General features: G+C 36.0%; 1 protein-coding gene across 2 annotated transcripts in view; it reads right to left on the bottom strand.

Annotated features, from left to right (window-relative positions):
• Positions 1-25,822, bottom strand: part of CDH2 (cadherin 2) — a 212,983-nt gene that overhangs the window by 82,024 nt on the left and 105,137 nt on the right. The window contains exon 1 of one of the 2 annotated variants that reach the window (XM_012737107.3): positions 2,186-6,176. The exons of the other annotated variant lie outside the window; for it this stretch is intronic. Within the exon in view, the coding sequence (XP_012592561.2) occupies positions 2,186-2,264 (79 nt within the window). The 5' untranslated portion in view covers positions 2,265-6,176. Of the gene's footprint in view, positions 1-2,185; positions 6,177-25,822 lie in introns of those variants that run through there. 2 annotated transcript variants of the gene reach the window in all.

The raw sequence follows: 25,822 nt of genomic DNA, 5'->3' as shown, positions 1-25,822 counted from the left end.
TTTGGCCTATTAATATGAGGAAGACCATTAGTGGCATTTTTTTAAACGCAGGAATTATTCAAAAATACACAATATAATATGCAAGATGTGATTATACCAAAATGGGACTGATTCCTCAAGTCACACAGAAAAATCAGACTCATTATGTAACAGTCACGCCTTGTATAAATTATAGTCCAACCAACAGGGGCACTAAATACGCACTTTAATTTGGAGTACTGTACAGAAGTAACCTCACTATCTAATGAGATGAATTATTAATAAATGCTAAAAGATACTAAAAAAATACTCTGCTTGTGTGAAGGCCAACTCTAATCTTATATTTTACAAGCAATCTTCAATAAGCCACTATCATTTTATACTCAATTGAACCACACTCTCAACTAGGAACTAGTAGACTTTTCTTTAAACTGGAAGAAATTGCATTGATGAGATTTTTATCATTTCTCTCCTGTTTGGTGCCAAAAAAAAAATGCAACAAACTACAAGCTAGTGAACACAGTTCTGGTTGTGGTTCCACTGATACTGAATAATCTCTAAAGGGCTTTGGATCTTCATTTCTTCAACTGTAACGTGAGAGAGTCTTACTAGGTAACTCTTCTGCTAATACCTTTAAAGCACTAAAAATATCCATACACCATAGTCTAAAATTCAATATTGTAACAAACCCCTGAGTGAATATCGTCACTAAAAGTTGTACTCAAGTTTTGTTTGCTTTTGTTGTTGTTGGGTAGTCATTATGAAAATACACTGGTTTTTCTGGGACAAAAACCAGTACAACTCTATTTCAGGTTTAAATTATGACAGCAAAGGGTGCTCCTTTAATTTTATGTGACACATTTTCTTTTTTAAAGAAAACAAACAAACATAGTATTTGTTATAAAAGAGTCATCCTATATTCAGTTTTCTTATCATAATGGCCGTACGTAGAGATTCCACTGCAAGTTTTAGTTTCTAATGGGTAGCATTCTTTCTCTCAGGTTCAAAGTCATTTTCATCACCAGCCTATTTTATATGCACACACTACCTTTTGATAATTCTTTTCATGAACTACAGTTTAGACTTTAAAACAAGCAACTTTGCAGAATATCTTATTGTTTTTCTAGGCAGTTCCAAACCCCTTGATGTTTGGCAAATTTTTACGAAATTAATGAGGTTAACCTTCATTTTTCAGACTTTCAAAGTTACTTCATGTTAACACAGACATCTCATTTAAAGATGACTCATATTCAAGGGCTTTCAAGTTTGACTTTATTTTTAGGAAAACTTATTAAGCTCAAAGTAGATACTGAAAAGGACAGAAGTATGTTAATACTTTCTTAATCTTAAACACATGTGTGAAGCAACTAAATGCAGGTTAATTCTAGTTGTAATGAATTAGATTTATGAAAACGAAGATCTCCGAACTAAAATTTAAATAGATATTAACAATGTTTTTCATTTCATAAAGCTGCTTGTCATAGCCCACGGTAGTCTGCCTTCCTGGTCCGTTCCATGCGTCTCACTGTGTGTATCTCACTCTCACTACAAGGTTTGCACTGCGAGAGAGCTAGAAATATAAAAAGTGAATGGGGCAAGTATTTTACCATCAAGGAAGTGATTATCTTATCTAAGAATTTCTCTAGCAAATTATGTGAATTAAGATGAAGACCGACTTAGTGGAGATTAGGGAAATCAGGCCAAGAAATGTAAAAGCTGAAATTGACATGTAATAACATAATTTAATGGGTATCACAAAAATTATAAAATTTGCCACAAAAACATACTAGGTTTGTAAAATTTTAATTTACTTGCAATTTGCAGGGAAATGCCTACTATAAAGAGAGGGGCAAATACAGTCTGTTGTTAAGTATTACTAGCTACATTTGAAAATGTGTACTTTGTTTTGAACACAAAGATGCAACTCTCTAAGCCTCCAGTTTTACAGACAGGCGAGAGAGAAATACAGCTTTTTCAACATTGCATTTTTTAAAACCACCACTACCCCATCCTCAGAGAATATATTTGCAGAGTTTCTTGTGATTATGTTTTTGGTTAATTTTAGAATAACAGAAATTCATAGAATCATGGAATGCCTTGTTTAAAATACAAAATATGCTTTGTACATAAGTCTTATTTTATGGTACTTTGCTTTCCAAGTTAACCAAATCACTAGGAGAGGAATGAATAAGGTAATTTTTGTTACCTGAATGGAAAACATACAATTCTGCTTGGTTCTTTAATTTCTCAGGGAAGATACACACATAGCTCCTTAATAAAAACATGCCATGGAGTTTCCATTTCCCATAATTCTTTCTGCTTAGTGAACAAAGTCATAATAGGTATGTCAGAATGAAAGCAGGGATAAAGTTCTTTTGAGCTGACGGAAATGCCTAGGCAGCTTTTTATAACTGGAATACTGACCGTCAGCAAAACAGAGATTGGGTGGCTCAAACAGAGCCCATATTACATCTGATTCACTGATCCCTTTCAAATTCTTGCCCCTAACCTTGGGTGCAACACAAAACCTTCCTGAGCTCTGCTGGTCCTTTTGTCTGTTTGCAAAACAAAATACCACATAAGAATAAACTTTCAGGGGGTAAAACAGCATTTCTATTTGGACAAATTGCTCCCAGTTTGGTTATCTTAGACGCATAGTCTATCTAGTTTTTTCAGTTAGTAATTATCTATTACTAGTTATTTGGCAATTCATTAAGTAAAAACACCTATGGCTCTTCGAGCTTTCTCTATAAAAGCAACTTGGGTGAAAAGTCAATAATAAATGTGCTTTGTGTACCCAGAAACACTGAAAGTGCTTGTAAGATAATTAAAATTGGTAAGGAATTGTTGGTTTCATACCTTAAAGTGGGTATGAATCCAAGATTGAATGTCAAAAACGAGTGTATCTGAGAATACTTGTTAAAATGCAAAATTTCATAAAGAAATGCACTCCATGTAAAATTAAAGATGCTCTAAGTGCAAACCATGCCTAAAAATAATTTCGCTAATGGGTAGATACAAGAGTCTCTATGAGTGCTGCCTCTCCTAAATTTTTGCAGATGTTAAACACACCATGAAACCTTATGAGGACTCAGATAAGCTGCCAGCATGAAGCTAGAGTTACTTTTAACAATGGCTTGTCAGATGTCTTGTTTTTAAACACCCCCCTTTCAACAATCAACTTTCTGGTTCGCACCATATGCTAAGGTGTTTGCACAGCATAAGAACATCGTAGGAAGGGGTGAGAAAGCCTACAGAAATACTTGGAGATAATGCTGAACCTTGGGATTTTGAGAGGTGAGACTAGGAAGAGAGAGAGTTCCAGTAAGTACTAGAAATAAACTCAGAGCAGAAGAAAGGATACAATGGCATGTCCAAGGAAACACAAAGCCAACCATTGCTTAAAATATAGAAATCACACAGGAATATAGTGAAAGCTGCATCTACAAACTGAATATGGGCAAACAGTAGAGAACTTGCAAGAACTTGAGAGAGAAGTGCTGAAGGTTTCTGGGCAGCAGAAGTGAAAGTAGTGTTTTGGGACAAGTGACCTAACTTAAAAATACAGGCTAAAATTATGAATGAAAACCCAAAGACTGGCAAAGCTCTGAGAAGGTTAGCTGACCATGAACTAGGGATCTCAGCCAGTGTGATGGGAGTAGAAATCTCAGAAGAAGATGCATACACAAAGAGGTGGTGAAGGAAGAATCCACATGAATTGGTAACTAATCAGATGTGGGGATAGGGAATAGTTATGGCAAGAAGGAAGGAATCAAAAAAGGTTTCCAATGTTTGAGTCTAGTTAACCGGTAAAAAGATGAATAGAAATGTGTTAAATATAAATGAGGACATAGCTTTAGGAAAGACTGCTTTTCAGAACTGCTGATTTAATTTAGCATTAAAAATATACACACACTGCATCTTCTGAGTGCTTAACACTGGGCTGGGTAGAGAGGTTTCATAAGCTACCCCACAGGCCTTCCTCTGCAGGAGCTTCCAGCAGTCTGATCAAAGAGACCAACACACGCAATTTTCATGTAGTTGAAGTCCCAGGAACAAGGTGAGATCTCTCAGGAAGAAAGTCATGTCTAATTTAACATTTTTCAACTTAGATTACCTTGTTTAGTTGTTGTATTGACAGAAAACATGTGATAGCCATCTCATATGCAGGCATATGTTCAAAAAGATATAAAAAATGTACTGATCTCAACTCTCATTTTGTTTTTTCTTATTATTGAGTTTATTACTTTACTTGTGGGCCTTTAATAATTTGTCCTCTGCACCATATTCTAATTTGCTACTATCTTTTTCAAATGTATAAATCACCGTAAAGAGCACAGTTGCTGGTGCAAATCACTTTCATCACAATGTCTGAATACCTACTGAATGCAAAATACTGTCCAGCTTTTGTAATTCCCACGAAGACTCTGCAATTTCTTGTGAGTTTAGAAATCTTTGTATGTATTAATGATAACTGAGCAATCCATGTCCCATCTCTGGGACTGTACACAGGACGATGCCCTCTATGAATCTTCCTTTAGACTCTAGGTGCCTTGCTTGATGCCCGACCACTATATCAGGTCTAATGCCATGTAAGTTCTTTCATTTCTATTTCCACAGTCATTAAAAGTTGTTTTCTGGAAAGCACATAAGCTGTACTGCCTGACCTCTGGTGCGACCATTTCTGACATCCGCGGATCCTGCAGTGGAAGGGATGGCTGGGACCCTGGAAGCCTGGGACATCCCATGTTTGAGATCGGGGCAGGGTGGCATGCGGGTGCTCTTTGTGTGGCTGCAGTTTTCCCATTCTCCTTCCAGTATGATCTTGGGTTGAGGAGACTGGTATTGATATTTCAGTGATTTCACATACTTGATCATATTTGATCTTCGCAATTCCAACCTGAATAAGCACCAACTCATATTTCCACTTTATAAATGAATTAATTAAGGCTCAGGGAGATTAAGCAACTTGCCCCTAGGTCCCACAACTGTCAAACAGAACAAACTGCCACTATTAGGGACCAAATGAACTATAAATAATGATAGGTTTCTAACTCACATTTAGTTTATGGCTTGTTATAATAACCTATTTTCTGCTCTACCAGTGCTGAGTCAGGATTTCCTAATCTATATCGTGTGTGTTTTTGGTCAAGTCAAGTTCTTCTCACCACTAATTTGTAAGGATAATTTTTATTCAATTTCACAAGCTGTGGGGTTAGACAATTTCACACAAATTAGAGTTCTGCATAGCTATGAAAAAAATCTTGATATTTTACAGTGATAGTATATACACAGAGAAAGCAAAGGTCAGTCCACACTGAGGGTTCAAGAAAAGGAAAGTTATAAGACAATCAATAAATAGTCAATTTCTTTTAAATTATATACTGATGATAATGCATGCATTAGTACTGGCAACAGCTGACTGGCAAGGCCAAAAAAGAGAAGCAAATCTCTTTCTGACGAATTGAACATAAAATCTGCAAAATGTTTGTATTATGATATCTTAAAATGACGTTACCAAAGAATAAATAATTATTTTAGTTACAGCCAACAACATTTATTGAAAGTTGACCAGGCCTTTGTGCACAGGGACTTAGAGTTAAGTATCCAAACAAGCGTGTGGCACACTGTGGTCCTCACCACTCACTTTGCTTTATAGCTAAGACACTATTCTTTAGGAAAGAGAACTATCCCAGATTTACTGTCTGATCAAGACAGTAATAGTACCCTGCCTCGTAGTTATGTAGCACTTTTAACGTTACAAAACTGCTTTCATATAAGCAGAAGGCCAATTATAATTCCTGATATGGCAGGACTCCAAAAGCTGTATGCCAGTGGAGTGAGTTCTACCACATCAGCAAAGTGATTAAACTCACTTCCAAGTAGCTAAAATTCCATGATGAACAATGTTAATTTTCTCTGGTCAGCATCCTGATAAAAATTGTGTTCCAACAATCTCTACCCAACACAAAAACTCTTAGGTTTGCCTCCTGGTAACAGAAGTGTCAGAAGCAAAATTATCCATACATAGCAAAGGTGGAAAGTACTTGAAAAATACCAGATGCAGAGAGCCAAGAAAATGACACAAAGGAGAAGGTGCACCAACAGAGCTCAGCCAAGAGTCAATGTAGAATTCTGCAAACTCTCCTACAATAAACGTTGCCCTATTACATGCAACAATATTAAAGGTAGAATGGATAACTCCAGTCCTAGCTTTCTAGATAGAGACTCACAGTGTAGTAAGAGCACCATGCATACCAATGTATCTAGTTCATTATTCTCACATTGAAAGATCTCTGGTCCACTGATGCCAGACACTACACACCCTATCTCATTTAAAACTAAGAACAACTTTAAAAAGTAGATGTTACACCTGAGTAAGCTGGTAAAACTGAGTCACAAGGAAAGTACCAGGCCCCAAATCACACAGTGGCAGAACTAATATCTGAACATTGCTGTGTGATTCCAAAAACCTCATATGCTTTTTCTAAAATGCTACACTGCCTTTCAGTTACTGGGAGAGGAGTTCACAATGAGCACAAGTTGAGAGTAAAAAAATTGAGCCATGAGTTAATATCTTTATGAATAAAAATATATTTTCCTTAGGAACAGCACTGGATTATAAATTTACAAAATAATGAAATAATTTGCTACATTCTTGAAATAATCTCTTTTAACTGATGTTTGTAAAAATGGTTTTCTGCAGTGAAAACTTGTCCATTTTAGCTTAAAATAAGGTATACATAGGCACAAGGGCTACATAAATATTTTTGACTTTTTTAGGAAAAAAATCAGAATTCACTTAATTTCTCATTGGGATCACACAATGAATTTTATACCGGGGGTGGGGGGGGAGAGGAATGGATTTCTACTGAATACTTTCTACTTTAATCAAAGCCTGAAATCAGACTCAAGGCTCACCAGGCAACCTGCAAAGATGGACAGTCAGCAGGCGACTGTGTGTTTTCAAAGGATAAGTGTCCATGACAACAGGAAAAAATGCCATAGCAGCGCAAGCAACACTGTTAGCAGACTCAAACAGATTAGGATAGAATTAGCCTTCCGATCAATCTACCTCTTTCCTTCCTTTTTTCAGAAGAATCATTCTTAACAGAATTAAGAAGCACTGCAGGAAGGATGGACCTGCCTCAACATCATTTTTATACCTGTTCCTAAATTGACAGAGGATTTTATGTTCTAAGTGCTGCCACTATTCAACAACCTACATGATAAATATTTTCGTGTAAGTCAAAAACAACTTATATATCAAGTTCTCAATAACATAAGAATGAACAGAAGTATACATTTATTTTCTAAGCATTTATTTTCTCAGCACTTCAGCACATGCTGAAGTGTACCATTCCAATGGACTGTTCCCAGTTATTTTAAGAATTGTGCCCTGATTGCATTTAAATGTAATTTCTTTATGAAAGAAACAAATTAACACACCCAGAAATGATTTTCCCTTTAAAAAGTTGTTAATTTTTATTATGCTTTTTGTTTGTAGTTGCCACTGAGAAATAGCCCTATAGTAGGAGGGAAGTCATCACCCATAAACACAGCAAATATAAAAGTTATAACTGGTATATTTGAAATGCATACTGAATAAGCACTTTTTATTAGCATGATGCAGATTTTACTAATACATTTTATTCTTAAGTTTTGTTAACAACATAAACATAGGAAACTTAACAACTGCTAGTACTATTATATAGTTAGACCAATCGATTTTTTCTTTTTATTCATACACAAGTTTTTCTGCCATTTTTTTTTTTAATTTCACTCCTTGGTCAGAAAGGTTTCTCAGCTTTTATAATACTCAATTCCAGCATTAGAATTACTGAAATGGTGCTTTATTATTTTACCTTAAAAGCACTCCAGGTTAGAGTTTTATTGCTAATTCCATTACTAACCTGCCTCGGATGACATCTAAGATGACCTATTTGATACTTAAATCCAACCTTTACAGAACAGTATCACAGTTGGTTTATCTACATAGGTGATCTGACATTACACTCTCAAAGCATGTACAAATTTTAAACTTTGATGAATTCTGTTCTAATTCTCATGTGAAAAAACAAGGAGACAAGTCATCTCACTTTAATGTTTCATAAAATCATTCATTCATTCAACAATTTCTTACTGAACACCTGCTAGAACCAGGAGCTATTAGGAGCCCTGGGATATACCAGTGAGTAAAAAATCATAAACACACACACACAAAATGTTTATGGAAAAGTAAGACAACATTTGCATTGATAAAAACAAGGCATCACAGGAAATTAAGGATTTAAAATACAGTGTTGGCCTTCTTTTTGTTTGAAGTCTATGAATTTAGGATCTCATCATTTTCCATGGAAGAAAAAGAATAATAAAAATCAGAATAACTGCTTTTAGCAGGAGACTAGGCCCGAAATAGGGGTGGAAGGAAGGACAGAAATCCTTCCTACCAAGGAGATAAAATGTTCATATTGGAAAAAGAGGTTTTATTTGAAGTTGTTGATGGAAGCTTGTGAGTTTTAAGGGTACTTATAAGTTCTCCAGTGGTTGATGGCACTGGGTTTTCTTTCCTTACATCTCATTCTGTTCCAAATGTTATAGCTTTTCCTCATGAAATAACTATCCCACCAGCACTATTCTTATGATTCCCATCTTTGAAAAGCCTCATTTTCATTCCAAGTTAACAAATAAAGGTAGAAGAAATGATCTTCCTAGGCACAAAAATTGGGCAAGGAACTTAAGGAGCTGGAGATGTTGTGTTTACAAGTGAATGATGACAACAAACTGGTTCAGCCGTGAGCAACTGGCTCCAGCTGAGCTACTAAACTCAGCTGCCTCTTTCTCAGCCTCTTGGACTTTTGAACAAAGAAAAAGACAGGCAGGGGCCCGTTTGGTAGCTGTATTAATTTGCCAGCTGTACCTTGGAGGTGGAATTCCACAAAATGCCCCAATTCTTGCCTGTTAACCTCTTTGTTTCTCCATGATTTTTCTGGTATTCTTCCAAGAAACACTCCCGCTTAAGTTGGGTTCCGTTACATGCAACCAAAAGATATGAATATCACATCTCCTCCCACTGGTCCAATGTGTATGCTTCATTTGAATTCATTTCTCTTTTTCTAATCATCCTGCTGAAAACTTTCCATGTTTCCTACTGCCAATAATATAAAAAGAAATCTATCAATATTCCAGTATTCTCTGTTGTGAAACTCCTTATATGCTCTTAAATTTAGGTCTATGTACTCAGTGTCATACAAAACCTGCTGCCCATTCTTCTTCTTCTTCTTTTTTTTTTTTTTTTTTTTTTGAGACAGAGTCTCACTTTGTTGCCCAGGCTAGAGTGAGTGCCGTGGCGTCAGCCTAGCTCACAGCAACCTCAAACTCCTGGGCTCAAGCGATCCTCCTGCCTCAGCCTCCGGAGTAGCTGGGACTACAGGCATGCACCACCATGCCCGGCTATTTTTTTTTGTATATATACTTTTAGTTGGTCAATTAATTTCTTTCTATTTTTAGTAGAGACGGGGTCTCGCTCAGGCTGGTTTCAAACTCCCGACCTTGAACAATCCGCCCGCCTCGGCCTCCCAGGGTGCTAGGATTACAGGAGTGAGCCACCGCGCCCGGCCCCATTCTTCTTAAAACACTACTAAAAATGGGGGGAGGGGGGCGGGTATATACATACATAGTGAGTGAGATGTGCACCATCTGGGGGATGGTCATGATGGAGACTCAGACTTTTGGGGGGAGGGGGGGAAATGGGCATTTATTGAAACCTTAAAATCTGTACCCCCATAATATGCCAAAATAAAAAAAATAATAAAAAAAAAACACTACTAAAAATGATAATGAAAAAGACAGTGAATATTCTTTTAATGATATGTTTGGGTTCAAATACTAAACTTGCTAGTTATTAGATGTGAAAGTTTATGCAAATTTTCAAACCTATCTAAGCCTTACTCATTAAAAAAGTGAAGAAAATATCTTGTTCTTAGAGTTTTATTGAAGATTTTAAAAAGATTATATATAGAATACTTTATATACATAAAACTAACAGTGCCTGGCCCACATAATTTTTCAATAAATGAAAGCCATTATTATTTCATTATAACTTAACATGACCTATTTCATTATGACTTATGTCTAACCCAGAACTTTCTTGAGATTCAGAGCCACAGATCTAAGTGCCTATATAAAATTTTCATGTGTGATGGTTTCAAATTCCAAATTAAAAAAGGAAAATTAACATCCACATTCCTCTCAGCTTGGGTTCTCCTACATCTCTTACCTTGAAGAATAAAGTAACACCATCCACCAGCCACAAGTATGATAATCTTAGTCCTTCCTCATCCAACTAGTCTCCAAGCCCCATCGACTTTGACCCTCAACATCTCTTAGGTCTATCCTCTCCGTCTCCCAAGCACACAGACCCTCGACACTTCTCATCAGGCCTCCTGTAATAGCTTCCTAACTGATATAATGTTTGTCCTTGTTACACTCGCCAAATTTACCTTCCAACAGCTGATAAATAAGGCTTTCTAAGACTCAAAGCTGATCAGTTTTAAATCTATTAATAGCTCTTCATTGATTGGAGAATAAAGACCTACTATTCCACCACATGTCCTTCAATAATGTGGCCAGAGCCTGGAGTTCATGCTCTCATGGAGCCTTGCTAATGAACTCCATTCCCATCATATTCAATTGCTTTCAGCTTCTGGAGCACGCCCGACTGTTTCAGGCTTCTGCAGCCTTGCTGACGCTGGTCCATCCAAGTGGAACACCCTGACTTAAGTACCTTGGCAAGTGGCTACTCATCTTTCAAGGGTCACTTCCTTTATGAAGCCCCGGAAGATACAGCCCTCTCCCACGTTTGCACTCCGACTGTAACCCTTAAATACTTCCATCAGAGCACTCAGACTTGAATTTCACATCCTAATTTACATAGTTTCCCTAACTGAAGGGCAGAGCTATGCCTTATTCCTTTAGAGGCCCTCGTGCTTCACTCAGGCCTGGCACAAAACAGGCTGGTGATATATGGCTGCTGAATGCATAAAGGTACAGAAAAAGACAATTGAGGGAATTTAATAATTAAAAGCAAAATTCAGAGTATGTTCTGGAGTCTGCAGACATTCATTTCAGTGTCTCTCGCAGGACTCACAACAATGCAGAATATTATAACTCGTCATAATTATGATTTCTACTCATTAACGAAACATTCCATCAAAGTTGGGCAGGATGCCTTATTTGAGACAATCAAGTACGTAATAAAGCTGACAGAATGTTCCAGAAGGGGCTGAGTCAAGCATTCCTTTTTATAAGATGGCTATGGCCCCTTAAATGACAATTTGACGGACATAATGGCTTCATAGTCTAAATAATTGAAATATGGTGCATTACTGAGCAACACCAGAAAAGAAGCTACTATTGTCTAGTAATTTGTGATCATTTTTAATACGATTAGGAAATTTAAGCAATTTAATAAATTTGCATATAACTTTCTTAGTGGGTCATAAAACTTTTAGGAGAAACCTGCAAGATAAAAATGCATTGGAAGAATATTTTTATCACCTGATTAAAATAGAGAACTATTTCTTTAAAAAATGTTCACAGTAAAACATTAAGGACATATGCGAAGATGTGATCAGAAACCAAAAATAAAAACAAGGATTTTCTTGGCACAAAGTAATTAAGGGAGGGAGAGATGGAAAGAACTCATAATTTAGAGAAAAACCTTACATTACTGAATCAAATTAGAAGACTCAGTGCTGAGAAAATGTTCCACAGATTTACAGAATGCATCCTAGGTAACAAATCTTCTAGGAAATTTTGTCACAGATCTGAATGAAATTTATGTAGTTTATCAAGATTCAGCCTAGTCAGGTAAAGAACTAAAGCAAACGAATGGCCATTCTGATAGACTTTTAGATGTGTTACTTATTCTAAATTTTATAGACTTTTAAAAAATTTTTTGGAGGCTGGGCACTGTCACTGGCAACTGTAGCTAATTTTTGGAGGCTGGATTACTGTGCTGTAATCCCAGCACTTTGGGAGGCTGAGGCCAGAGGATCCCTGGAGGCCAGCAGTTCAAGACCAGCCTGAACAACACAGAGAGACCCTGTCTCTACAAAAAAATATAAAAGTTAGTGTGTCTGTAGCCCCAGCTATTCAGGAGGCTGAGCAAGGAGGATCATTAGAGCCCAGGAATTTGAGATTGCGGTGAGCTATGATGACACCACTGCACTGTAGCCCAGGTGACGGAGTGAGACCCTATTTCAAAACAACAACAACAACAAAAAAATTGGGGAGACTTTCTAATGAACTTCACTCAGAGCAAAAGCTATAATATTGCATTTCAGATTTCACTTATGTTCAATTGAGTAATGGATAAAAGTGACAAAAGCCATGACTGATGAAGTCAAATCTATGGCCTTGTGATCTCCCAGGATTCAAGCAGTTCACAAATTACCATCACTTCCAGAGAAAATGGATTCTTAGATGTAGAAAAGCAACTAAGTTACAAAAAAAAAAAAAAAAAAAAAAAAAAAAGCACTAAGAGATTTAAATACCTAGAAGCTTGCTAGAAGGTAAGAAAAAAATGGGATACTGATAAAAGTTAGATATCTATCATAGAAAGCTCTGGGCCCCCATTCATAGTTAAGCAAGAAAACTCATCCAAATACTCTTTATTTTATATCTCAAGATGGTTTAATACCAGAGGATGAGCATTCAGCCAGTAGATTACAGTTCTTATGATTTTACCATTTTAAAACAAAGGAAATGACTTCCCTTGTGAAGCCATTATAGACCTCAGTTCAGTAGGTATCAGGACAGAGAAAAGCAAAATTTTCATTGATTATTCAAGTTCTGATCTTATAAGATTTAAGACTAACATAGAGATCGCTTCCGTATAAAGAATAAAGCCTTGGTAAATTTAAATCACCACTTTTTAGTGTTTAATGCTAAAGATTAAAAGGAGGGAGCTGAAGTAAACTTTCCCATTGTATTTTCTCTGCACCTGCTCACTTGAAAATATGGGTAGTGATTTTATTGCGTGAAATAAATATACAGAAACAACCCTTGCAAAAATGTACTTCGTACAGGTGATGAATAATGATTCTGGTTGTTATAAAGAACAATTGCACTTGGTATGTATTTGATATGGGTCAAATGCCCCCAAAGCGCACAAAGTGAGTAGCTAGAGACTGGCACTAAAGTTTTTTTGGCATTTCTTCAAGTCCACAATGCTATTCAAGATGCTATTTCCCAGCCTATGTGAAGGTGTTTCTCTTCAATGAATCTGAAGCACATAACCATGACACAAATTTGAATGTAAGCAAAGAATGCTGAACCCCCTAACTAAATGCAGCAGCCTCTCTACTTCAGAACAGGCAAACACTGCCAGCAAAAACAACAAACGAAATTTCTGTTGAAACAAAAACAGCAGAGCGTGAAATAGCAGCCTGCCATCAGACATTGGGAGTTTGATTTTCATCAATGGCAGCTGAAACAGCCCTCTCCTCCCACTTCTGCATGAGAAAAAAAGAAAACAGATAATCCCATCTGCATGCAAGCGGGAGGAAGAACCTTGTGAGTCTGTTTGCTGCACTCTAGCACGAAATCCACAGCGGCCACAAACTCCTGCTTAGACTCCATTTCATTCCCTGAACCTAACTGATACTCCCAGGTATTGTACATTCACGGGAATACACAGTGATTTTCTTAAAAAGATTCTGCCCGTGTCACAACATCTATTGGAAAACTTTTCAAGCAGAGGGCTTCTGATTGATTTGTTTGGGGTCGTGCGGAGGTAAGAGGAAAAGTTTGAAAAAATAAGCACTTAAAAGTGGTGAGTGGCAAATCCAACCAGCAAGGTGAATGCATTTCAAAAGCTTCCTCTATGTTGACTACACAAAAACGTGCTACTGGCATGTAGTACTTGCACCAAAACAACAGTTGCTAGTTGCTATATGGCTATTTCCAATTCACCTGTTACAATGCTAAACACGCTCCTGAAACTCTACCTTCTGTGAAGGATGAAACTTTCACACAGAGATGAAACGAACAGTACAAATATACACAGTGGTAGTACTGAAGGCAAGTTTAGACCTAATAAAGCAGACTGATAAAACAGGTGGAAAACATCCTCAGCTAGACTAGATTATTAATGGTATCAGAGAAGCACCAACGTGCTTTAAAATTTTTATATGCTTTTGTTCATCAGAGATGGCCATAATGGAGCAGAGCGACTGGATTAACTCATCACCAAATAATATCGATGACAAGGCCACATGCACATTAATTGTCAAAAAACAACCAACTACCACCATCACAAAACAAGCAACTCAGCCACATCCTACTGACCTAGTTACTACTGTTAGAAACTTTTGCTATAATTTAAGCTGATGATTATTATTATGATAATCATTTCAATAGCTTGGATTACTGAACAGAAAATATTCACTACACTCTTCCAGCCACTATGGGCAGAAGATACTTTGTTGTTCCATTGATGTTGGGCTTGGTGCCATGTCTTCCTTCGGCCACTGGGTTGTTAGTGGATGTGACATCAGGGAATGTTTGAAATGCGCTTGCACAGTGGGGCTGGCCTTCTTGGAGGATACTGCCACCAAACAAAGGAACATGCGCTGCCCAGCCACTGAGTTAAGAAAGATGAAGCCCTTTGGAGCAGATCTAGACTCAATGTGCAGCTTGGATCTCAGCCCCGTCTGGATCAGCTGAGCTCCACCCAGCCCACAAATGCAGCAGCAAAAACAGTGATTATTTTAAGCCACTGAGTTTTGAGGTGGTTTGCTATGTGGCAGCATTGTGGCAACAGCTAAATGAGATAATATTAGTAACGACAGAATTATTACCATAAATAATGCCTATACATTAAATCAATGGTACAGTGTGAAATGGAAATACAGACATTTCAGCACTGCTGATAGCAGAGAATATAGTTCTAAGCCTTAGTACAATTGATTGGACCTTCCTAGTTTTACTCCCTTTTCTACACCCACATAAGTAGCTGGCAGCATTTAATAAATACTATGTCTCAGGCACTAAAGCAGTCGCTTTCTATTCATTTGATTCTTAATGCCTGTAATGTAAACTCTATCCCTCTTTTCCTGATGAGGAAATCAAGACTCGCAGAGGTTAAGGAACTTACCAGATCCCAGAGCTAATGGGCTACAGTTCTAAGTTTCAAGAAGGTGCTTCCTTAATACTTACCATATTTCAGAAAGGTTTTTTCTATTTAAAAATATTTAAAGGGGAAACCAGCAGGCTCCATCACTGAGATATAATGTCTTTTTCACTTTTGTTGCTCTGTAGGGACTCATCCAGCACTGAAATAGCTCTCCCATTCCCACCCCCAGATGGTCCACTTGACAAGGAGAGGCCTCCTGGGAGGGCTGAAAGCTCTCTTCTTGCAAAGGAGCAGTACAGCCTAGAAAATTCCTAAGATAGCCATACATTATGCCTCAAGAGGATGCAAAAAAAAAGTTTTATTTCTTTTTATCTATGATCATTAAGATAATTCAGTCTCCATAAGGACTATAAACTGAATAATCAGAGTTTTATTTTTTTTTTTAAATTCCCCTAACCAGGCATATTCCCAATTAACCCATACTATGAACTGAAAAGAAAACACTTATTTCTCAAACAATTTTTATTTCTCAATTCTAATTCATACGCGTATTATAAAAAAAATAGGTAACCAGGAACATTTTTCTTAAGGAAGCTTTTCTTTTAAAAGATACTAATGTAGAGATTAGGTCCTTCCAAGTATTATGTTAAATTACTATTAATATTTCTGTTGCTATCACAGAATTTTATCAGATATATTTCCTAATAATGCCTCAGTGTAGCCAGGCAATCTCTATTTTATAGTAGTAGGAAACTAAAGGATGGCTCACATACTAAGCACAAATCTTTCAAAATTCGAAGATGCTGTAAAACCACAAACTAGATATAATGATTAGGAGTAACAATGACCTTGGGATAATACCAAATGCACTAAAAAAAAAATACCTACATAATTAATAGGCCGGCGTTATCTTTACAGTCAGTAATATTAGACTTGCAACTGGAAATGTCTGTTCATCCCGGGAAAAGTAGTATATAAAGGAAAAGAAAAGGATTTGCATGTAAGACAATAGACTCTATGTCAGAATCATTCTTATTCCTATCAGGAGTTCTTCACTTTTTAAAAATTAAGATAAGTCCCAAACATTTTTATTAAAAATAAAATAACTGAATTGTTTACTGCAAAAAAAAAAAAAAAAAAAAAAAGCCTCCTATCCACTGCAGAACTGCCCTGCCCTATATACAAGACTGTTTATGAGTAAGTTTTCCAGCACACATCCTATGTGCCTGGTTAGGAATTCCTCTGCCTATAGGGAATCTACATGAATGAAACTCCCAAATGTGGTAAATATTTACTGCTATCTTTTTCTGTGAAATCACCACGCAAAATGATAATTATGTCATGGCACAAATTTTTACTGGGAATGATTTCAAAAATCACAAAAAGAGAGAATAGTACAATGAAGTCATACCAATTATCCAGATTGGACAATTATCAGATTTTTGCCACATGTTTCATCTATTCCTTTTGTTGTAGTTGCTTAAGTATTGTAAAGCAAATCCGAGATCCCATTGGAATGCATCTCAAAAAATGTGAACATTCTTCTCAGAGAACCACAATGCCATTTGAGCCTGACATAATAAATGATAATTGTTTGGTGTCATGGGATAACCAATCTATGAAGTTAAAGCAAACTTTTCCCCAACCATAATACATTTTACAAGGAGAATTCTTTGTATTTCCCAGATCTACTTTTCCAAAAGGAAAAATGAAGAAACAAAAAATAATGAAAAGAGTCTTGATTTCAATTTTTAATTTTTTACACATGGGAGATAATTTGTGTAAGGGAGGTATAATTGAAAGAAGACATGGGATCAATATGTACATCAAAATTATAATTAAACAGGTGAAGAGAAATCATTACCTGAATTTTAGTTTATATTTAAGCCATAATAATTGCAAATGAAAAACTAAATTTAAACTTCTAAGTCCTTTGTCATTAAAGAGTACAGTGAAGTGAACTCTTAAATGAAAAGCTAATATATTTAATGGTTCACTTCTCTACACAGTCTTATTCATAATTGTTTGGAAAGGAAGAGAAATTTCAAAGACTGCAGAGAAGTGTTTCAAAGTCATTAAATAATGCTTTAACTTCAGTGCTGCACATGCATCCAAAATATCAATACTGGGAAAAATCAGACGGAAAAATGGCAGTGGAACAAAAGATGAACTGACAAAAACTGAAAGTGAAAGTGTTTGTCATGACAACGTGGCCAGAAGTTCTCAGGTGCATCTAACTGCTCAGTATCAAGAAATAGTTCATTGAAACTAGCTGACTTGTTTTATGAAGTTAAAAAAAATGAACCGCTTCCCTTCAAATCATTAAAAATTATATTCCATGTCTTATGGGCTGAATTTTGTCCCCCTAAACGTCATACTTTGAGTTCCTAACTACCAGTGCCTCAGAATGTGACTGTATTTGGAGATGAAGAGATAATTAAGGTAAAATGAGGTCACAGGGATGGGCCCTAATCCAATATGACTGGTGTCCTTATAAAATGATGAAATGTGGACACAAACATGCATGTGCAGAGAGGAAAGACCATGTGAGGACACAGTCAGAAGGCGGTCAAGGAGAGAAACCTTAGAACAAACTAAAGTTGCTGAGACCTTGATCTCAGACCTCCAGCCTCCAGAACTGAAAGAAAGAAATTTCTGTTGAGTCATCCAGCCTGTGGTATTGTGTCATGGCAGCCCAAGCAAACCAATATACCCTGTAATGTTGAAAAAATCTTGAAACTCTAAAAATTAGTCACTGACTTCATTCATAACCAGGCAAGTTACTTAGCATTTTTTAATGCTAAGTGTTAGAAATTTTTTAAGATATCCTTTTCAAATAATGTCTATTAGGCTTAAAAAGGTAACTATAATTCGTTGAAATGATCAAATATCCAATCTGTAATTTCTCCAACTGTCCCAAGTTAAATAAAATTTGTAGAAGGCCACTGATTTGGAGTAGGCTCCTATACTGGGCCCAACAGACCAAACCAATATGGGCTCATTCATGCTAAATGAAACTAAATAACTTAGGAATATACTCATGTAACAAATAACTGAGTTTGGGTTAGTTATAGCTGCTGAGCTTTAGATAATCATTGGCAGCCAACTGATTTAAAAAAGACTATAATCAATTAAGCTCTATACTTCACATCTGTTTTTTACCCATAATACTGTCTGACCAAGCTGGAGCCCCAGAGTTCTTTGAATCTGTTCTGGTTCCGAGGGCTGCCCAATTCCGGAATCACGAATAAAGGCCAATTAAGATTTTAAAACTAAATTTGTTGTAATTCTGTCTTTTGACAGTATTGGTACTGTCAGGCCTGAAGGACATTGTTGATGACTCAAAACACCTCTGGAGGTAACACAGGAAAGGCCCCGCTGAACCCCCTTTTAAGATCCCCTGCCTTCCTCGTGGAGTCCTGAGAATTTTAAGTTCATCTTTGGTCGGACTCTGTTCTTTTATTGTGCCCTGATCTTTTGGGTTTTTGAGTTCATGGTTAGTTTGTGCTGAGAGAGAGCATATAACCTTTGGAAGTCTTCACAGAAACTTTGGATTGGATCCCTGGGGGAGACCTCAAGTGTCTGACTGAGTCAGATCGAGTGAACTGGGTCCTGTAGATAGGTAAGGTTACTGGAAGACAGAGCATTGGGGGATCATCTGGATCCAAAGGGTCTAGAACTCTTCCATCTGGAACTCTAGTCAATTTCATGCATAAGAACTATGGACCCAGAAAAAAACAAAAAACAAACAAACAAAACAAAACAAAACAGAACTATGGACCCAGGAGCTGTGCTTTTCTTTAAAAAAAATGGGTAAACCTTACCAAAAATAATTTAGAATTACAGTGGCCACAGTGAAGAAGTTTTAACCTAGATAAAACTGTGCACTTGTGAGGCCCATTAGAAAAGAAAGGATCAGAAATCCCTGCAGGAACAATGGGATGTTTGACTGATATACAAAGGCATCTGAAAGATTAAACAAATCAAAAATTGCTGCTTTACACAAAAGGCAAACAGGTGCATGTCTTTACAGCTACAACAGCTACAGAGATCAAAGAGCTCCTTAAACATATTTTAAACCAAACCCAAGAGGTCCCAAACTAAAGAAGGCTGTGCCCCCAGATATCTGCCTTTATTTTAAACAGGCCATCAGAAAAGAAACTATCCACTTTTATACCAGCCATCTGATGGATCCACTCCCTTTGACCTTAACTGTTTGCCCACCAAAGGAAGCCCAGGATAAGTCAACTAATCTAACTAGTTGTTTCCTATTTGATCCTTCTTCTCCTGTGGGAACCTTCAATTAACTAAAATCTCTCCTCTCAAACCCTTGTTGGTTATCATGATCTGTGCTATGCCCCAAATTATTTTTTGGCCAAAATATGGATTTCTGGCATAAGGACTATTTTTAGCTGATTTATTTATTTATTTAGAGATGGGGTCTCGCTCTGTCACCCAGGCTGGAGAGCAGTTAGGTGATCATAGCTCAGCTCACTGCAGCCTCGAACTCCTGGGCTCAAGAGATTCTCCCACCTCAGCCTCCCAAGGAGCTAGGACTACAGGTGAGTGCCACCATGCCCAGCTGTTTTTTTGTTTGTTTTGTTTTGTTTTGTTTTTGTTTTTGATAGACATAGGGTCTCAGTGTGTTACCCAGGCTGGTCTCAAACTCCTGTCCTCAAGTGATCCTCCTTTCTCTGCCTCCCAAAGTGCTGGGATTATAGGCCTGAGCTACCTTGCCAGGCCTTAATTGGCTCTGTTGAGACCCTTTTGAAATATAAATTTATATCTATAAAGAAAGCCTCCATTTGTAAGGGTGGGAAGATAGGAAGGACTAGATCACCAGAAACCTTTACAAAGGAGAAGCCAATAATTTAAATTTATATAACAAGTCCCACCTTTGACCATGTTGTCCTAACTAGGCTTCCTAGTTATGTCTTTGTCTCAGCAAATAATGGCATTTAGGCCTGAAATTTGATTACAATGAACAATTTAGCTAACAATTGCTTAGGGCAATGGAATAGGTAATTGAAAGACTGATAGTGTGAAAGGGGAAGAGTCATTATTTAGAGACTGGTAAATAAAAAAAAAATTAATGAAAGCTATAAGATCTGCTTCTGTCTATATAGTTGTATATGTTTATATATGTGTATATGTTGTATATGAGTGTATATGTTGTATACATGGGATATTTTGCCAAAACTATAAAGAGCTCTAATTGGCTTCCAAGAGTAATTTAAAATGTTAAAGTTATGTTAAATTAAGCAATAGATATTTCTGAAATGTTATGATATTTATGAAATGTAAATTAAAACACAGAGACATTAATTGCTGAACATAAGTTTAAAGTATATATACTTTGGCATCTTGTTTTTATACGGCATAAAGAAGCTAAATATATTTGGGTCTATTCATAAACATAAAAAATGTTCTATGAGGAAGCACATGTTAGAAACCACGAAATGTATATTCATATAGTGTAGCTATATAACAGTTCAAAATTGTATAAGAGAAATGACTAAAAGGATGTAAGAAGATCGTGCAGGATTTGTGGAAGATGAATCTTGTGAAAGAAATATTGTATGTGATCAAGCCGGCAAAGATTAGAAGGGAATCATAAGTTTTCCTAAAATTTGAGCATTAATATCAAAAGTACACTGATGAAAAACTAGAACTTGCTCTTTTCCGTTCAAATAATAAGTTTTCTTGAAGTATTTATCTGCTTTTAATAGAAAATCGTGAAAGGTTTTTCTTTACCTTTTAGGTAATTGGCCTAGAAAACAATGATTCTGTGTTTTATCAAGATGTGCTTCATGTTATCTTCATTAGGTCTTTAATTGCTTAAGAAAACTGAGTGTTCTCTATTAAATAAAGAGCTAAGGTTTTTCCTACAACTATGCAACTTTCTGTATTTGCCTTTGAAGTCTTTCATGATTACTATGGTTTAAATGAATATTATTTCACAGTCACCTGTGATTCTACCTGGAGCAAGTGTTTCCAACCTTTGATATTTTTGACAAACTTCCCAAAATATAATTCTAAATTAAATCTCTTTGTCCTGGAATTAACTCTCGGATATTCCTTTTAAAGCCCCTGGAAAACCTGAAAAAACATGTCTCTCATCTTATAAAAGAGAGATACTAAAGTAATTAGGCTTATTTAATATATTAAGTTAAATGAGAAGCACTGTCAAATAATAAGTGATGCTCAAACCTTCTCTAAGTTATATTTGTATGGATGTGTTGTTGGTATGTGTTTCAGACCCTGTATAAAATTCTTATAAATTTGTTATGTTATCTGCCATACATTGGTTATGATGTTAAATTATTGTATGCCACAGAAATAATTAAATCTCCTTGTCAAAAGCATCATTATTGTAATGAACACTCATCAGATTTTTAACGTGGCCATTTTAAGTCTTGTCATTCAGAGCGGTTAACAATTTACTCTGGTACTTTCTTGAACAACTATAAGCCTAAAGTGTTTCTTCTTCAAGGAGATTCATGGAAAGAACTTTGACAAATACAGGATTCTGATCATTCTAAGTTCATATTATTGAACTGGATAAGAATTCCCAAAACTCTAATGGAGAAACTGATTGGCTTTATAAAATTGCTAACCAAACATCAAATACAACAAGAATTAATTGAATATCAAGGAATATTTCAGCAGATTTTCATGCTAATCAGCTAATACTGAAATTGTTAAGATATGCAATTTGCATAAACTCTGTAAGATTGATCCCAGTCAAATTACCTATGATAACATATTTCATAAATAGTACTATGCAACTGAATTGAAGAAACAAAACTGGTGTCTAAAAGGATGTAAGTTCAGTGTTAAATGTGGACTCATAGAGGAGCCTGGATGGCTGCCTGCCTCTCCTGGGTCATTAAATCTTCCATAATGAAAAGTTCTCTACTTCATAACTCATCATGGAGTAGACAAAACAATGCAAATTCTGAAAAAAAATCTTGGTGTAGTGATTGTTCTGGAATAGGGTGGTGGTTTGGACCAGTTGGACCAGTTTGATTTGTCAAACTCATAATGTTGGGAAGTCTATCAAAACATCAGGTTATATATTTCTGCTACCTGATGGACCATTTGAACATTTACTTAGGAATTTTATTCATTATCACATTCAATGGAATGTGAATATGTTCTTGTAATAAAGTTCTCTGGTTTGGTAGAAGCATTCCATGCATCAAAGCCAATACTTTAACAGTAGAACCTAACGTATCTTGCATTCTTGTAAACTCTGATGTCAAAACATATTTTCAGCAGGTAAAACAAGCCCTTCATGACCCACCAACTGATGACAATCAGATCTTTTGTAATCTGGAACTCAAAGATTGAATCTTCTGGAGAAGAATTCAGAGACAGACTGCTCTTGAACCCCATTAGAAGAACCATACCACCCACACTGCAGTAAAGCTTCGGGGCCTTAAACTTTAGTTCCAAAACTCAAAACCTAAAGGGATTCCTCCAGACTCCTGGAACTTTATAACTGTTGAAGACTTTAAGGTAAAGATGACTACGGAAAAATTTCCCCAGAAGCAGAAGACATCTTAGACATCAACAGCTTTTCGCAAGATGTCAGAACAAGACTCTTCATCGTGATGTAACTTGTACCTTTCTTAACGTTTCCTTGTTTATACCTACTTTTTCCACTTGGCAGGATAATGCTATAGTAAAGACTTCACAATGAGTACTAAACGTTGGATCTGTTAAGCCGAACTCAGATCTTTACATGATAGTGGCCAACTTTGGCAACATCCTGAACACAAATATTTAATGTATTTAGATTATCTCAGTCATCCCTTTTAAATAGTTGGACTTCTGGAGCAACTTATTCTCACTTCCTGCTTTGATTTGGCACAGTCAAGGGATGCTAGATTGCTTACTGGCTGAGCACGAAGAGTCTGTGCAGTTGCTAATCCTTTTTGTCGCACATGAATAATTATGTCGAGAAATGTAGAGACTCGGTTCCAAAACAATGAATGAACAGGTTACTTGGGTAAAACAAGTGGACTTCTCATCTGGGTTATCTATTTCATTTTAGTTGGTTTTGTTCATGAGGACCCTGGCTAAGAGGCATACTCCAAACTCTTGGTGTTATCTCCCTGATAGTCGTAATCAAAAGTTTTAAATGTCTACATACCACCATCTGTCAAAGATCAAATGGTCACTTTGGTTGGAATGACAAAAACTCAAGGGAATGCAGGATCATGAGGACACTATAACCTATGAATAGCATATTGAGACCAGAAATCTACAACAATAGTAACTGAGAGTAGCACTGATGCCCTAACTTGTGGTTATACTCTCACCTTGGTGAGAGCCTAATTAAAAGGGGCGGGGAATTGTTAAAATAAAATTTGTAGGAGGCTACTGATTTGGAGTAGGCTTATGTATTGGGACCAATAGACCAAACTAATATGGAGTGATTCATGCTAGATGAAACTAATTATCTTAAGAGTATAATCATGGAACAAGTAGCTGAGTTTGGGTTAGTTACAGCATCTGAGCTTTAGTTATTCATTGTCAGCCAGGTGTGATTCAAATAAGACTATAATCCATTATGCTATATACCTCATTTCTATTTTCCACCCATAAATACTGTCTGACCATGTTGCAGCCCCAAAGTTCTTTGGACTTGTTCTGGTTCTGAGGGCTGTCCAATTCTAGAATAGTAAATAAAAGCCAATTAAGATCTTTAATAAAGTTTTGTAATTTTGTCTTTTGATACACATATATATTTATATGCATATGAGCATACATATATTTGTGTGTATGTTTCACATATATTATACATGTAAATGTATGTATATTATATACCTGAACACACATGTATACATTTGTTCAAATCAGATTCCAGTGAGATTGGTTAGTAGTTCTCCTTTAATATATGGGCTCTCCATCTTTTTTTTTCCTTTCAAAATTTTTGTTGAAGAAGCTGGATCATTTGTCCTACAGCATTTCCCTGCAATGTAGATTTTGCTGATTGTAATTCTGTAATGTCATGTAACACGATCCTCTGCCCTCTATATTTCTTATAAACTGACAGATCTATAAGCTTAGAACAAGGCTCTTTCTGATGAACCTCAGCATGCACCCCCAGGGTCCTCATTCTTATTGCATGGTCATTGTTTTTAGGAACTTCAAAAGATAAATCTATAAAAATCAGTATTACACCTCCGCCTTTCTTCCAACCAAGAAAGTATATTCACCTGCTTTATCTCAAAGCAGCTTCCAAAAACTAGCACTACCACCAAATATGACTGTGAGAAAGGTAAAAATTACTTTTGCCTTTTTTTTTGGGGGGGGGGATCAGGGTATATCACACGAAGGATGTAGTATATAATCAAATTTTTGTGTTTTAATAGCATTTGGAATGGTTCTTCTTGTGACTGGTTATACCAGCAACTAGATACACAATGAGGCTTAGTTCATTTTTAGTGGTTGTCCTCATTTTACCGGTTTTGTTTTATACTTATCCAAAATATGTACACATTTACAAAGTCAAATCCACAAAACACCTCCCCTTTGATCAACAGTAGAACCTTTTATTAAGTGTACTTCTCTCTGCTGTGCTGTTTTCACTTAACACTTTATCCTAGAGCTCTCTCAACAGTAGTTTATAGACAGCCTTCACTGCTTTTGATAGCCACGTAATACTTTCCTTAGATGGATGTACCATAATCTATTCAACCAGTCCCTGGATCATAATCATTTGGTTTGTTCCAGTTCTTAAATTTTATAATCAGATGCAGTGAAAAGCCTTTTTTTTTTTTGGAAAAATTTATGAGAAATTTAATTTTTTTCTAGCCATTTATTTCTCTTTAAAAATTAAAAAGTCATTAAAATTATTTCAAAAGGAAAATAATATAATGCAATAGGATAGACTACCAGCAAATACTCATCCATTTGTTCAGTAAATGAAAGGATCTGTTAACTTTTCCAACAGAAAATATATAACTTCTTCAACTAATTAACTATAATCTCTAATTGAATATATTCAACTTGAGTCAACAATAAAGCTTTAGTTTTGTCTATCTCCATTATTTTTATAACATAGATGAAAACTGTTATTATCCCCAGGCTTTTTTAAAATAATGAAACTGTTTTTTACAACCCCTGATACAGTAAATCATAAGTAATCCACACTGTGCAACTGAACTCATGATGCTAATATTCACTACATTAACATAAAATCAGGCAGCTGCATATATGAAAATTTTCCAAATTTTAATGACACAACATTAAGAAAAATGGAATGAACTATCACAAATTGAGAAATACACGTTTCATAAAAGCCTAACAGGCACCCAAATTGTTAAAAATATATAATATCATCAAGAAAAGGGCAGTAATTTAAAAGTAGCTACTTAGATGATAGATGAAGTAGCAGTATATGTCCTCATAAGTCACCATTATGGAGATTTTTTTAAAAATGAAAGTATATAGCTTTGTAAAATCTTACTTGTTTCATCAAAAAGTATTTGAAAATGAAAAACACCCCAAAACACAACGATATTCCTACTACTTTTCTTATATCTTGAAACTTAACCATTTTACTGAACATTTCATTACTACTATAATGTATTCACTATTTAGTGCTTAAAAACAAAACAGTATAATCAGGGGAACCAACAACAGATACCCAAGAAAGTACATTAACTAAAAGCAAATGAATCTCATACTGTC

This window comes from Microcebus murinus, chromosome 17, assembly GCF_040939455.1.
Source record: "Microcebus murinus isolate Inina chromosome 17, M.murinus_Inina_mat1.0, whole genome shotgun sequence".
Lineage (NCBI taxonomy): Eukaryota > Metazoa > Chordata > Mammalia > Primates > Cheirogaleidae > Microcebus > Microcebus murinus.
This window is presented reverse-complemented; position numbering and strand designations above follow the sequence as displayed.